This window comes from Pectinophora gossypiella, chromosome 3 (genome assembly GCF_024362695.1).
Source record: "Pectinophora gossypiella chromosome 3, ilPecGoss1.1, whole genome shotgun sequence".
Lineage (NCBI taxonomy): Eukaryota > Metazoa > Arthropoda > Insecta > Lepidoptera > Gelechiidae > Pectinophora > Pectinophora gossypiella.
Window position 1 is genome coordinate 788,445 of NC_065406.1, and position 13,108 is coordinate 801,552.

The window sequence follows — 13,108 nt, forward strand, 5'->3', positions numbered from 1 at the left end:
CACATGTATACTTTTGTGCAATAAAACCAACTACTTGGGTTAGTGATTAGATTTCCTTAACGATATACTTAGTAATATTATAGCCAAAGAGAAATGATCAAATCAAATCAGATATACTTTATTGCACATAACTAAATTTCAACAATCAGACAAAACACACAATGATTAATGATCTGTCTAAAATACAAGTAAGTACATAAGAATCGTATCAAAAACTTTGAGAGATGACTCAGACCAACATTCTGAGTGGAATTTTCCATCGCAAAAGTCTAAAATTGAAAATAATTAAAAAAAAAAACAGAATATCAGGTTTTGTAACGGCCTCCGTGGTCCAGTGGTTGAGCATTGTGCTCACGATCTGGAGGTCCAGGTTCGAATCCCGATGGGGACAAATCACAGATCACTTTGTGATCCCTAGTTTGGTTAGGACATTACAAGCTGATCACCGGATTGTCCAAAAGTAAGATGATCCGTGATTTGGAAGGCACGTTAAGCCGTTGGTCCCGGTTAGTACTTACTGATTTAAGCATGTAGTCGTTACATGAGTCATGCCAGGGGCGATCGGGGTTGATGGGGTTGGTAATCCACCTCGCAACCCACACGATAGAAGAAGACAAAATGCATAATTCGCGCAATTGGGTAGTTTCCGTTTGTTTCCCTACTGCTTGGCCCTACCAGTCGAGTCACGGGAGATTTCTCTATCCCGTGACACTACTATTCGCATTGGCATTCACAACCCACACGATAGTAGAAGAGATGAATTTTGCGACGGAAGATTCCTTTTGATATTAACTCACAATCATGGTATGAATCATCCCCCTCAGTATTAGGTAAGATATCACTAACACCTTGTATTACTAATTATTACATAATACGGATACAATAAAGACACATTTTTTGACGTTACTTATTGTAGATTTGCCACATATGGCATTAATGACTTGGCCGGACAAATGGGGTGCTGCGCTGAGGGCTTTCACCCGGTACAAAATTTAAGACAACAGGCCTGATGGTGCCCAGTTGGGAACGAACGTTGGCTCAGGGCGTCGCGTCGCCTGAGATCCCCCGTCGGAGGACATTTTAAAAAAAAGGGAGCCGCGCAGAATGTTTCGCTCTCTACGTGCTTATGGATATAATCCATTGTTTCGGAGAGGATATATACCTACACCATAGTCGATTTTACTATGAATACTCATGATGCAAAAATGTTTTTACTCATTACGTCAAATATATAAATGATTCTAATTCGGATGCCGGACATAAGCAGTTAAATATTTTTTCTCTACTTCTGTTATACACTTTTTTTTTCTTTTTTTTTTTTTTGACGTGACTTATTGTAGATTTGCCGCAGATGGCATTAACTACTTGACCGGACAAATGGGGAGCGCTGAAGGCTCTCACCCGGTACAACGTTTAAGACAACAGGCCTGAGGGTGCCCAGTTGGGCGCGAACCTCGGCTCAGGGCGTCGTCTGAGAGGAAAAATATTTGAAAGAATTAATCGACCCTAGTGGGTCGATAGCGATAAGCGCTGAATGAGGGAAATCGTCGACCACGCCGCCGGGGTCGGTATCGGGGACCTGAAGTGTTTGGTGTCGCGAGCTGATTGGCTGCCTCTATGGCTAGAGTAATCGGGTCGTCGGGATCGTATATTACGTCCTTCGGGCGCCGATACTTTTCAGTACCGTCCCTAAGCGGAATGTACTCGGAAGCCGCAACTACCAGGGGATTTGGGTGGTGCGGAGCAAAATCGAAAAAACGTTTGGAAGCTAATTTGAGCCATTGGGCAATGGTTGGCAGACCTAGGTCAATGTGCAGATTTTCATTGCGAAGGAACCATGGAGCTCCCGTGGCTTTCCGCATGAAACGATTTTGTATTACCTGTAGACGGTGAATTTGAGAGGGACTCGCGTGAGCGAAAACTACCCCTGCATAGGTCATGATCGGACGGATCTGTTATACACAACAAGAATGACTTTAAAGACAAACATTCCTTTCAATTACTGACTTACAAAACACTGTACGCAATCCAAAACACTAAACAATATTAAAACAATGTCGGTTCTTGCACATCATTACGGCAAATTGGACATTGTGTCTTATAATAATTCAGTGTTTTATTATTTCTTATACAACAAACAATAATGGTATTGCACAGCCCTAGTTTGTTTCAAATGTTTGTATGACATGAGATGATAATTAATTTCACTTTTTTTTACTCTCAGGCCAGCAAAGAAGTACATTCACGTCACAGTACATAAGTCATCATCTCTCTAGCCTTATCCCATTTTTCACAGGGTCCGCTTACCTAACCTGAAGATTTGACAGGTCCGGTTTTTTACAGAAGCGTCTACCTCTCTGATCTCTCAACCCGCGAAGGGAAAAATAGCCCAAAACAGGTCAGGTCACAACCTCCACAAAACATTTTTTCGGGAATGTGGGTTTCATCACGAGTATTTCTTTCACCGCTGAGCACGTGACAATTTATGATCCAAACATGAATTCGAAAACAAATTCGACAATCATTGGTTTAGGCCTGTGCTGGCTTCGAACCTGTGACCTCAAAGTGAGTGTGAGTAGTGAGTTCTATCAACTGAGCTACCACGGCTTCACAGGACATAAGTAATCAATACCTAATCAATCTTCTGCCTCATAATAGAGATTACACAGAAAGATTAGACGCGCCCCTAACACGTCGGTTACGACATTCTATGCAGTTATTTGCAAATTACATTCTACGTACGGCCGTTCTGCGTGGTCCGATTGTAAAAGGAACTTAATGTGCTGTTTCGGAACCAAGGTTGATGATAAAATGTGATTGTTTACTGTGACACCATTACTGGCCCGCCCTGGAAAGGTCCGACAGCTCGTGACCAACCGTTATGTCATCTGCAAGGACGTTTGTTTATCATTGTCAAGCTATAAGCTTATAAGCTCGATTCTAAAGAGACGGGGCAACTTTATAACTACACAATAAACGCGCGTATTGAAATCACAAATCAGAATAATTTATTCAACATCCTTAATCATGGATACAGAAACAGAAACATCAGTGGACAGATGGATACTGTCAGTGGACACAGTACTGCGGGGCGGGAGACAAGAGGGAAACCACTGCCCTATTTTTCCTTTAAAAAGTAGCATTAATGCTACACCGACAAGAGCGTGGCTCTTAAATTGATGATGATGAATCATGGATCATTTTTGAATCTAAGCTATTTCGCAAGGTGGATGAGGAGAAGAAATGACAAAAACTGCAACAGCAACACGTCTTTTAAATCAATGTATATCAAGGTATACATTACAAGTTATTTAATAACTAGAGGAACACATTTAATACCAGGCAATTTTATCGTTTATAAGACCTTATAACTATTAATTATAAGACATAATTAATTTAGTTATAATGTTTATCGTTACTGTAACACGATAATATAATTTCTTAATTAAAAGGTTAAGAACCACTGTTATTTTTGTAAACTGATTAAAATTATAAAAACTCGCGCATAATCGTGCGTTACTAGTAATGAATATGATTATGTAAATTAACCTTACTTTTTAAGCGAATAATATGTTCTATTAAAATTATTTTATGTGTAAATAAATGAATATATAATAGCAAATAATAAGGTCATGTGGACGCTTAAAAAAAGGTGATCCTCACACCAACACAAACTCCATCACAGGACATACCATGGTCAAACCGCGCTTGAGACGAAGAGGTACAGTCATGAGCAATATAGGTAATGTACCCACTTTAGGACTCTGTCGCACTAACATATTTGACATTTAGTGAGACTTACAGTTCAATTTGTCAAAAAAGTTAATGTGACATGGTACCAAAGTGTATACATATTAATGCTCGTGACCGTACTTATCACAGCGCCATCTATTTTTTTTTTGGGGAACGTCGCCTGGAAGTGCCCTTATTGTACCAAAACGTAACAAGTAGGTGCCGCGTGTCGCTCCGTCACGCGTCACAGTGTGGGAACCGCCTAACGTCTTTCATGGCGAGTACGTTGACCTCACCTTGACTTAGATCCGACGTTTCAAAACTTATTTATTAAGTTTCACTGCCACAAGACAGCCCTTTACCTTATTTATAGGCTATTCGTGACCTCGCCGCTCTTGATTGTTACTTAATACAGTTGGTAATAAATACCACGGATCCTAAAGTGTTTGAAAACATAATAGTCTAGTTTCCAACTAGTCAAATCAGTTATTTTTATTAAACGTCAAAACATAAAATTACTACTTAATTTGTATGAAAAAGCACACTGTGACGTCATAGATGAACATGACAAAATTTCGAACTTATTATTAAATATTATAATACAATATATTCTCGCTTAAATGACAAAAAATAACCTTGTATTAACCGAATTGTAAAAAATCCTACTTTTTATGGGCCTTGTTTTAACTGTGCAAAATTAATAAGTAAAAGTAGTTTAAGTTACAATTAGGCAAGGCGAACTGCGCAGGCGCAAGCAGGAAGTAACGTTGGCATTAACCCACTGCCACAGAAAAATATCCCAAATTAAAATTCAACTAAAAAAAATTTGGTAAAAAAATATATGTATATTCAAAATTGGCAGGCACTGTGTTGCCATCTGAATCAAATTAGCTCAATACAACAAAATTAGCTGACGACTATGTCCCAATTAGGATAGTCAGAGGTACATCCACCGTAAGATGATCTAAGTACCCACGCCTCATCGAGCTTTTTGTTAAACCAACGTGATAGGTGGTGAGCCGTATCGCCGTATATAATGGTCGAGCCAACCAAACCAAATAGTAACATTATTAGGCATTAATAATTTGAAAAAATTATACAATTTTTATTTTTTATGTCCCACGGCAATTATTCAATGTTCATCAATATATTTATCGTGTACCAAGATTTGAATTGAGAATTAGGTACTTTATTGTGATTTTGAAACAAATGAAATCCGTCGCGCGCCGAGGGCTCTCACTCGGTATAAAAAACAGGCCTGCCCTGCAGGGCTAACATGCGCGTGTTAAAATTATCGATGGATTAAATAAATTTTGTCGAAATTGAAAAGTTTGCTTTTTCCCTAACATGCGTGCCACGTGATTTAGTTCGTCTTTTGATAAAACGACATGACTTATTTAAGTTCACATATTAGCAACAATCGTTAAAACGACATAATTATATCTTTAGAATCGATAATATATGACCGTGACAAAATTTTACCACGTTGCGCATATTAGCCCTACTGAGAGTGTCCAGTTGGGCGCGGCCCTAGGGACTAGAGCCTAGGCTCAGGGTGTTAAAAACCTAGTAAGTATAAACGTAACACATAATAAACTTTGAATACTTATCAACATCTTCCATACAAAAGACATCAACGCGTTATTCAAACTTAATTCTTTATTTTCTTAGTAAAATTGTGGTAAGTATTACAATTATTTATTTAATTAATAGTTATTTCATAAATATATTATATATTTACAAGCATAACTGTATATGATATTTATAAATAGTAAAAATTGCAGATTTTTTCGTTCAGTGTTATTCCTTTGGATATTATTATTTCCTATTTCAGGCTTTTAAAAAAGTAAACATGCATAAGTACATAAGACCAGGCTTATTTCCCGTTGGGGTAGGCAGTAACCGCGGAATTCCACTTACAGATCAGTGTCGCTTCTTCCACGCTCAAAAGACAATTAAAATTCTTTATTTACGAGTATTGTAAAACCCTAAACCATCAATAAAACACATTACCCTTCAACTTTTGTATGACACTTGACCGTTCATGATGAAATGTCAGGGAAGTGTCTTCCATAATTCCATTGTCATGATAATCGTAGTTCCACTTCCTCAGTCCTCGTCGTTTCCTCAATGGTTCCTCAGTTCCTGATTCTCGGAGGTTCATTGTGCTCGCGAAGGGAGTTCCTTGACATTTGTTGATGTGTTGCTGATGCCACCTTACTTTCCTTGTTTCCTTATACGGCTAGATTGGTAGTTGATGAAAACTGTTTACATATCGCACATCTAGTTCTTTAAAGTCATAAATGTAATTTTTTTAAATTTTACAGTAGAGCGCTTTAACGATTTTTGTTTTGCCATATCTACGTTAATTACTAAGTTAACTTAATTTCAGATTTTTTGACATTTATGACTTTTAAGAACTAGATGTGCGATATATAAACACTAGCGACCCGCCCCTTCTTCGCTCGGGTGCAATGCTGAGGAAAAAATGAAATTTTTACATACATATATACATAATCTCACGCCTATTTCCCACCGGGGTAAGCAGAGACTATAGAATTCCATTTGCTTCGATCGAATTCGATGAAATGTTTACTTGTTTTGTTATTCGGTTTACGTAAAAATAAGTAATAAATAAAAAACCCCCTATGTAGTAGTAGTATAGATAATTAAAACACATAATAACGGGTTCTTACCGCATTTAAATCAGGGATGTCCCGATATTTCGACACTTTTAGTATAGTTTGTCGTAAATGTATATGTGTGTCATAGATTTTACTTAAATAAACTTTTTATTTTTTATTTTTTTTAATACAGGGTACTAGTAACATCGTAACGAACACTTTGAGGGATGATTCAGACCGTGATTCTGAGTTGATATCCAGTGGAGTTTCCCGTCGCAAAGTATAGAAAGAAAAATAATTAAAAAAAAAACACTAAAATTTTCATGAATTTTCCGACAGGAAGATCCACTTGATACCAACTCGGAATCATGGTCTTAATCATCCCGTCAGTATTCGTTACAATGTCACTAACACCCTATATATGTAATCTATTCGTATTTTGTAGAAAAAAATACGTCAGATCCAAAAAAAGGAACGATACTGAGATACAATCACACGCACACACACAGTGATACTGTTTTAGTTTTAATTTAATTTTAAGTTTAGTTTAACTAAAACTGGTTCAATCGTTTTTACTTTATTTTTATTTTATTTTTTCAATTTTCACCATAGTGATGTTTCTTTTTATAACCTTAGAGTAATTATTTATACCCAAGGCGTGGGGCCTGGTTACTTGTAGCACAGGCGTAAAGCCAGCAAGAACCAGCTCCTTCAAAAGTTTTTAGTTCTAAGCTAAGATAGCATGAAGTTGCACATTTTTGTGGTGAGAGTAATAAACATTTTTTTATACAATACGTCACAGTGATAGATTTATGACGTGTGTGATCCCAGCTCAACCAGTGGTGATGGTAATCTCTGCAGTGACGCAACCAAGAACCGCGGTCCACCAGCCGCGGTAACACCGTGTCATTACTACACGTTTCCTCGAAGAAGGAAGCACTGTGTAAACTATTTTGTGCGATTTATATCTGCTCGGTGGCGCAGCGGTAAACGCGCTCGGTCTGCGATTGTTGAAGTTAAGCAACTTTCGCAAAGGCCGGTCATAGGATGGGTGACCACAAAAAAAGTTTTCATTTCGAGCTCCTCCGTGCTTCGGAAGGCACGTTAAGCCGTTGGTCCCGGCTGCATTAGCAGTCGTTAATAACCATCAATCCGCACTGGGCCCGCGTGATGGTTTAAGGCCCGATCTCCCTATCCATCCATAGGGAAGGCCCGTGCCCCAGCAGTGGGGACGTTAATGGGCTGATGATGATAGCCCTCTTTACAGTCTATACACGTAATTACTCATTCTTATGGACTATTTTTTTGGACATTACCTCCCTTGTGTCCCCTTCTGGGGGCTTAAAAAGTCCACATCGAAGCAATTGGGTAGTGTCCTAAGTCAAAGACAAATTATGAAATTCTAATTACTAAATAAAGATCGATCTAAAACTAACGAAAAACATTTCCATATTTATTTTATAATCAAGAAAAACGCAACAATAAGTCCGATTTTGACCACGTGTTATTCTGTGACGTCACAGCGTATTTTCTCATACAAATTCCATAAGTAATTTCATGTTTTGACGTGTGGTAAAAAGCAACTGATTTGACAAGTTGGAAACTAGCCTAGGTTCTGTGGTTGTACTAATGTTCTTGTGTTGTTTCAGTGGAGGACGCCAGCGGGCGCTACACTACCATGTTCTACTGGGGCAACAACTACTGGACCGGCTCGGCGGAGCTCTGCCGCATCCTCAACCAACAGCACTCGCCGCCCAACAACAACAACAGTAAGAATTATTAACTCTAACATGACATACACTCATGACTATATCCCAATTGGAGTATCCAGAAGTAGCCGTGGTAGCCCAGTTGGTAGAACGCTTGCCTCTCACTTTGAGGTCGCATGTTCGAATCCAGCATAGGCCTAAACTATTGTCGAATTTGTTTTCGAATTCATCTTTGGATCATAAACAATTATCACGTGTCTGCGGTGAAGGAAAACATCGCGAAGAATCAGAATCAGAATCATTTATTCAACGTAATTATCATGGATAAACTTGTTGAAGGTCAATGTAACATTTTGAATTTACGTCATTTCGCAAGGTGTTATGGCTGAGGAGAAGAAATGACAAGAAACAGCAACACATCTTTTAAATCAATGAGGGTACATTACAAGTTATTTAATAACTAGAGGAACACATTTAATACCAGACATGTTTATCATTTAGGTAATCATTAATCTTATAATAAGCTTTTTTACATAAAGTAAGCTTCACGTGAGCTTTAAATTTATTCTCTGACAAATTTAAAATATTATCTGGTATTTTATTGTTATAACGTATACATAAAGAAGAAACCCTCATTCCCGAGAAATGCATTTTCGGAGGTATGTGACCTAACCTGTATTGGGCTGGTTTTCCCTTCGCGGGTTGGAAGGTCAGACAGGCAGTCGCATCTGTAAAAAAACCGGTCCTGTCAAATCTCCTAGTTAGGTAAGCGGTCCGCGTGAAAAACGGGATAATGCAAGGGATGAGAAATACATCCATCTCAAGATGAACTAAGTACCCACACCTCACCGAGCTTTCTGTTAGACCAATGTGATGTATTCATCACATCACATCATCACATCATGGAGTGAGCCGTATCGCCGTCTATAATGGTCAAGCCAATTGTGTTAGTGAAAACTAACTCATTGGGCAAGTCCGGTATCGAGCTTCGAACCGACGCTCCCCGTCTGAGAAGCACAGTGATTATTCATCATCATCATCATCAGCCCATTAACGTCCCCACTGCTGGGGCACGGGCCTTCCCTATGGATAGATAGGGAGATCGGGCCTTAAGCCATCACGCGGGCCCAGTGCGGATTGATGGTTATTAACGACTGCTAATGCAGCCGGGACCAACGGTTTAACGTGCCTTCCGAAGCCCGGAGGAGCTCGAGATGAAAACTTTTTTTGTGGTGACCCATCCTATGACCGGCCTATGCGAAAGTTTCTTAACTTCAACAATCTTAGACCGAGCGCGTTTACCGCTGCGCCACCGAGCTCCTCACAGTGATTATTAACTCTACAATATTATTATTACACAAGTGTAAGCGATCTTCCTCACAGACGCCATTCGTGCGTAATCGAAACAGTTATATAATATTGCTATTTGACATGACATTGCGCACTTGCTTTTACATGCGCAAATATGTCAAATTACAATATTGCTTTTTAGACGGGTGTTTCCTGTTCGACCGACCGTTAGATCCAGACCAAGACCGAAAGGGGTGGGCAGAGCCACAAGTAATCAAAGACAACTTGCAGCCACTATTGATACATAGTCCTAAGATGGATATAATTAATATTATGGTGACAAGCGATCAGACTAATAGCCCGTAACATTTGTCCATAATAACCCAACACCAATAATAACCCTGACATAAGAGTTGATGGGGTTTGTAATCCACCTTACAACCCACACGATAGAAGAAGATTGTCCATAAACTTTAAAAGGACACAATCCCTCTGTCAGATTTTACGACATAACCTGGGAAGCTGAACCTGTTCTATAGCTTTTACTCGCTCCCTAGTATTGCATCACACATACATAAACTCACGCCTATTTCCCACCGGAGTAAGCAGAGACTATGGAATTCGATTTGCTTCGAACCTGACACACTTCTCTTGCTTCCTTCACATTCATCAATCGCTTCATACACGCTCGCCGGTTCAGAGTAGATCGTACTAAACCTTTTCTGAGGACATCTCTAATTTGATCAATGTAAGTCCTTGTAGGTCTTCCTCTGCCAGCCCTACCACCAACCATATAGCAGCATCATCGCAACATACAAGTTATCGTTTATTTACCAACCTTTTCACACGTACGTCAACTATTATTTACTTAAATATTTACTCAAAATTAGGTTTATCACAAATATCAATAAGTATCGTCACTTTTCGTATATTCGTTGCCAAGGCAAACTGGAAGTTGTTTTGTGTCCTTAAATAAAGAGTTCATCATCTCCCTAGCATTATCCCTTTTCCCACAGGGTCCGCTTACCTTACCTGAAGATTTGACAGGTCCGGTTTGATACAGAAGCGACTGCCTGTCTGACCTTCCAACCCGCAAAGGGAAAACCAGCCCAATACAGGTTATGTCACATACCCCCGCAACGAAGTTTTCTCGGCTATGTAGATTTCCTCACGATGTTTTCCTTCACCGACAAGCACATGATAATCATTTTAATAATTTAATCATTTATTTAAACGATTTCGAAAATCATAGGCCCGTATAGGCCCGTGCTGGATTCGAACCTACGGTCCTTAAATAAACAGTTAGCTAGCTTGAATAAATCCTGGCAGTTCAATAAACATTTTGGCAATGTCGACTACAACTTAAGTCCTACGAGTACAAATATGTCGAATGTGACCTCTGAAAAACGATTTACACTTGAAGGTTCAAGATTAAAGTGTTCATTATTCACGTAAAATGCACAGGCACTTCCTCGGGGCTGCTTTAATAAGATTAATATGTTAAACATTGCAAGTTCACCTTCGTTTTCGTACTATTTCATTCGTATAATTACGTTAATTGCTGTGTTGATATATTAACGGCACCATATTCCATAAAAGTAAGTAAGTACCTACGTTTATTTATTTGTTTATTCAGAGATTCAGATTTTTTAATCCGGACACTTTATGTCCCGAATACGATTCAAAATTATTGCCAAATGTAATATTTATCGAAATATAATTTATCTCGCTGATACTTTTTAATAATTTTATTCTTTCCTTTTTTGGTTTTAAAATCGCGTATGTTTTAACAGACTACAAAAATATAGGAGGTTACTTTTTTTTTAATCTGGCTTCCGCGGCTAGCGATGCGCCAATGACAAAGAAGTAGACCATTTTGATTTTATTTTCCAAAAGCTTACTTACTTATTTTTACCCCAACAAACCAGTACCAGTGCAGTCATGAGCAATACATGTACCCGCTTTAGAACCCTGTCGCACTATCATATTTGATATTTAATGAGACTTACGGTGTAATTTGTCAAAAAAGTTAATGTGACATGGTTTCAAAGTGTATACATACATATATTAGTACTCGTGACCGTACATAATATGTAAGTAACTTTATTATATAACTTTAGTATCTATCTATTGTTAGGTAGATACTTTAATAATATCTAATAATAGTATATAACGACGACTAAAGTTAATAAGTATTAGAAGTAGGTATGATTGAAGACGATTAAACTCAATAAAGTCAGTAATTGGCCAGTCAACAATGTAATGAGCCCTCCAATTTGATATTAACTTCAATAATAAACATGATTCAAGCATAATTCATACGTGATTTGTCGCATTTGATCCACCATTCACTTCCCAAGGTTTGTAATGAAAGTATAGTTATGCCACAGATCATATATAATGTTATGCTAATCTAAAATGTATTTAAGTAACTATATGAGATTTTTTATTACAAATAAGCTCTAAGCGCTTATAAAACCTTGGATAAAAATCTAGTGTACTGGGGGGTTAAGAAGACTTTTTCTTTGACGTGACTTACTGTAGATCTGCCACAGATGGCATTAACTACTTGGCCGGCCAAAAGGAGAGTGCTAAAGGCTCTCACCCGGTACGGTTAAAGAGGCCACATCGAAGCAATTCATCTAAAAAAGCAATATTGCATTTTGACATTTGCGCATATAAAAGTAAGTGCGCCCCCTGTACATAATAAGCACTACATATTTTTTCAGTTACTTCATAGGTGAAAAAATATTTTAGCTCTTATAGGTATAAAACCTTCTTTTATGTACAAAGAAGGATTTTGAACTGGTTGATATTACAAAAAAAATATTTAGTGAAAGACATAAAATGTACAAAAAAAGATAATCGTTAAATACTTTTTAAATTTCGTAAAAGGCATACCTATTTTATTATTTTTCAATTTTTTCCGCTCATTCAGCCAGGTTTTAAATTTGAAAAAGATTATAATCTAAAAAAAAGCTCGTCCATTTATTGTTGGTTTAAAGTTTGAACACATGAAATAGATTACTTGAAACCTTAGGCTGGAACACATGAAATAGCAAACTAGTCTCAAAGAACGTCTCTTTGGAATGTTAGACGAGAAGACACGATGTCGCATATCTAAACAATTTGATTATTATCTTTATGACAAGCAATTATTTTCATTTTTTTGGACGATATTTATACCTAGGCCGGAGTAAGAAGCAGTTTATAAGTATTTTCTTTGGAAGCAGCGGCTATTCCGGTACTATTTACTTAAAGAGTGGTTGTCGAAACTCCGCTTTCTACAAACTGCGGCCTCGCGTCGGCCTTGCGACCTACTGATTTTCGGAGAAACCACTGGTCTCCGTGACATGTTGTATAACTATCATGTTTAATAACAAGCATATTTTCGAGTCGTAATGTTCGTTGACCGCACAGGACGGTCAACAGGTCAAATAATAAGGCAGCTGATGTAATTGTTTCCCATAATTGAATTGAATTGGATTGCTTTAAGTGTGTACATTTACGAAAGAAAAAATACGTTGTTATTGACACTTAAACCGTGGAATAACGAATAATACTACGTATAGAACAGCAACTCTCCGCCCCCTACCAGCGTCTGAGCTAGGTTTACCTCACCCCCCTCGAACATAGTTTAGTCTTCAATCGTATGGCGTCAGACGTCACACACACAGATGTGTGTACGATAACATCAATGTGTGGTGTCTGTGTAAAACGAGGTTGTTTGTGTGAAGTGGCCAGGGTGTGCTT

General features: G+C 38.2%; 1 protein-coding gene across 1 annotated transcript in view; it reads left to right on the top strand.

The window, feature by feature from the left end:
- LOC126382208 (uncharacterized) overlaps nt 1-13,108 on the top strand; it is a 58,358-nt gene that overhangs the window by 31,404 nt on the left and 13,846 nt on the right. Inside the window, exon 2 of the mRNA XM_050031979.1 lies at nt 8,006-8,125. Coding sequence (XP_049887936.1) covers nt 8,006-8,125 — 120 coding nt within the window. The remainder of the gene's footprint in view (nt 1-8,005; nt 8,126-13,108) is intronic.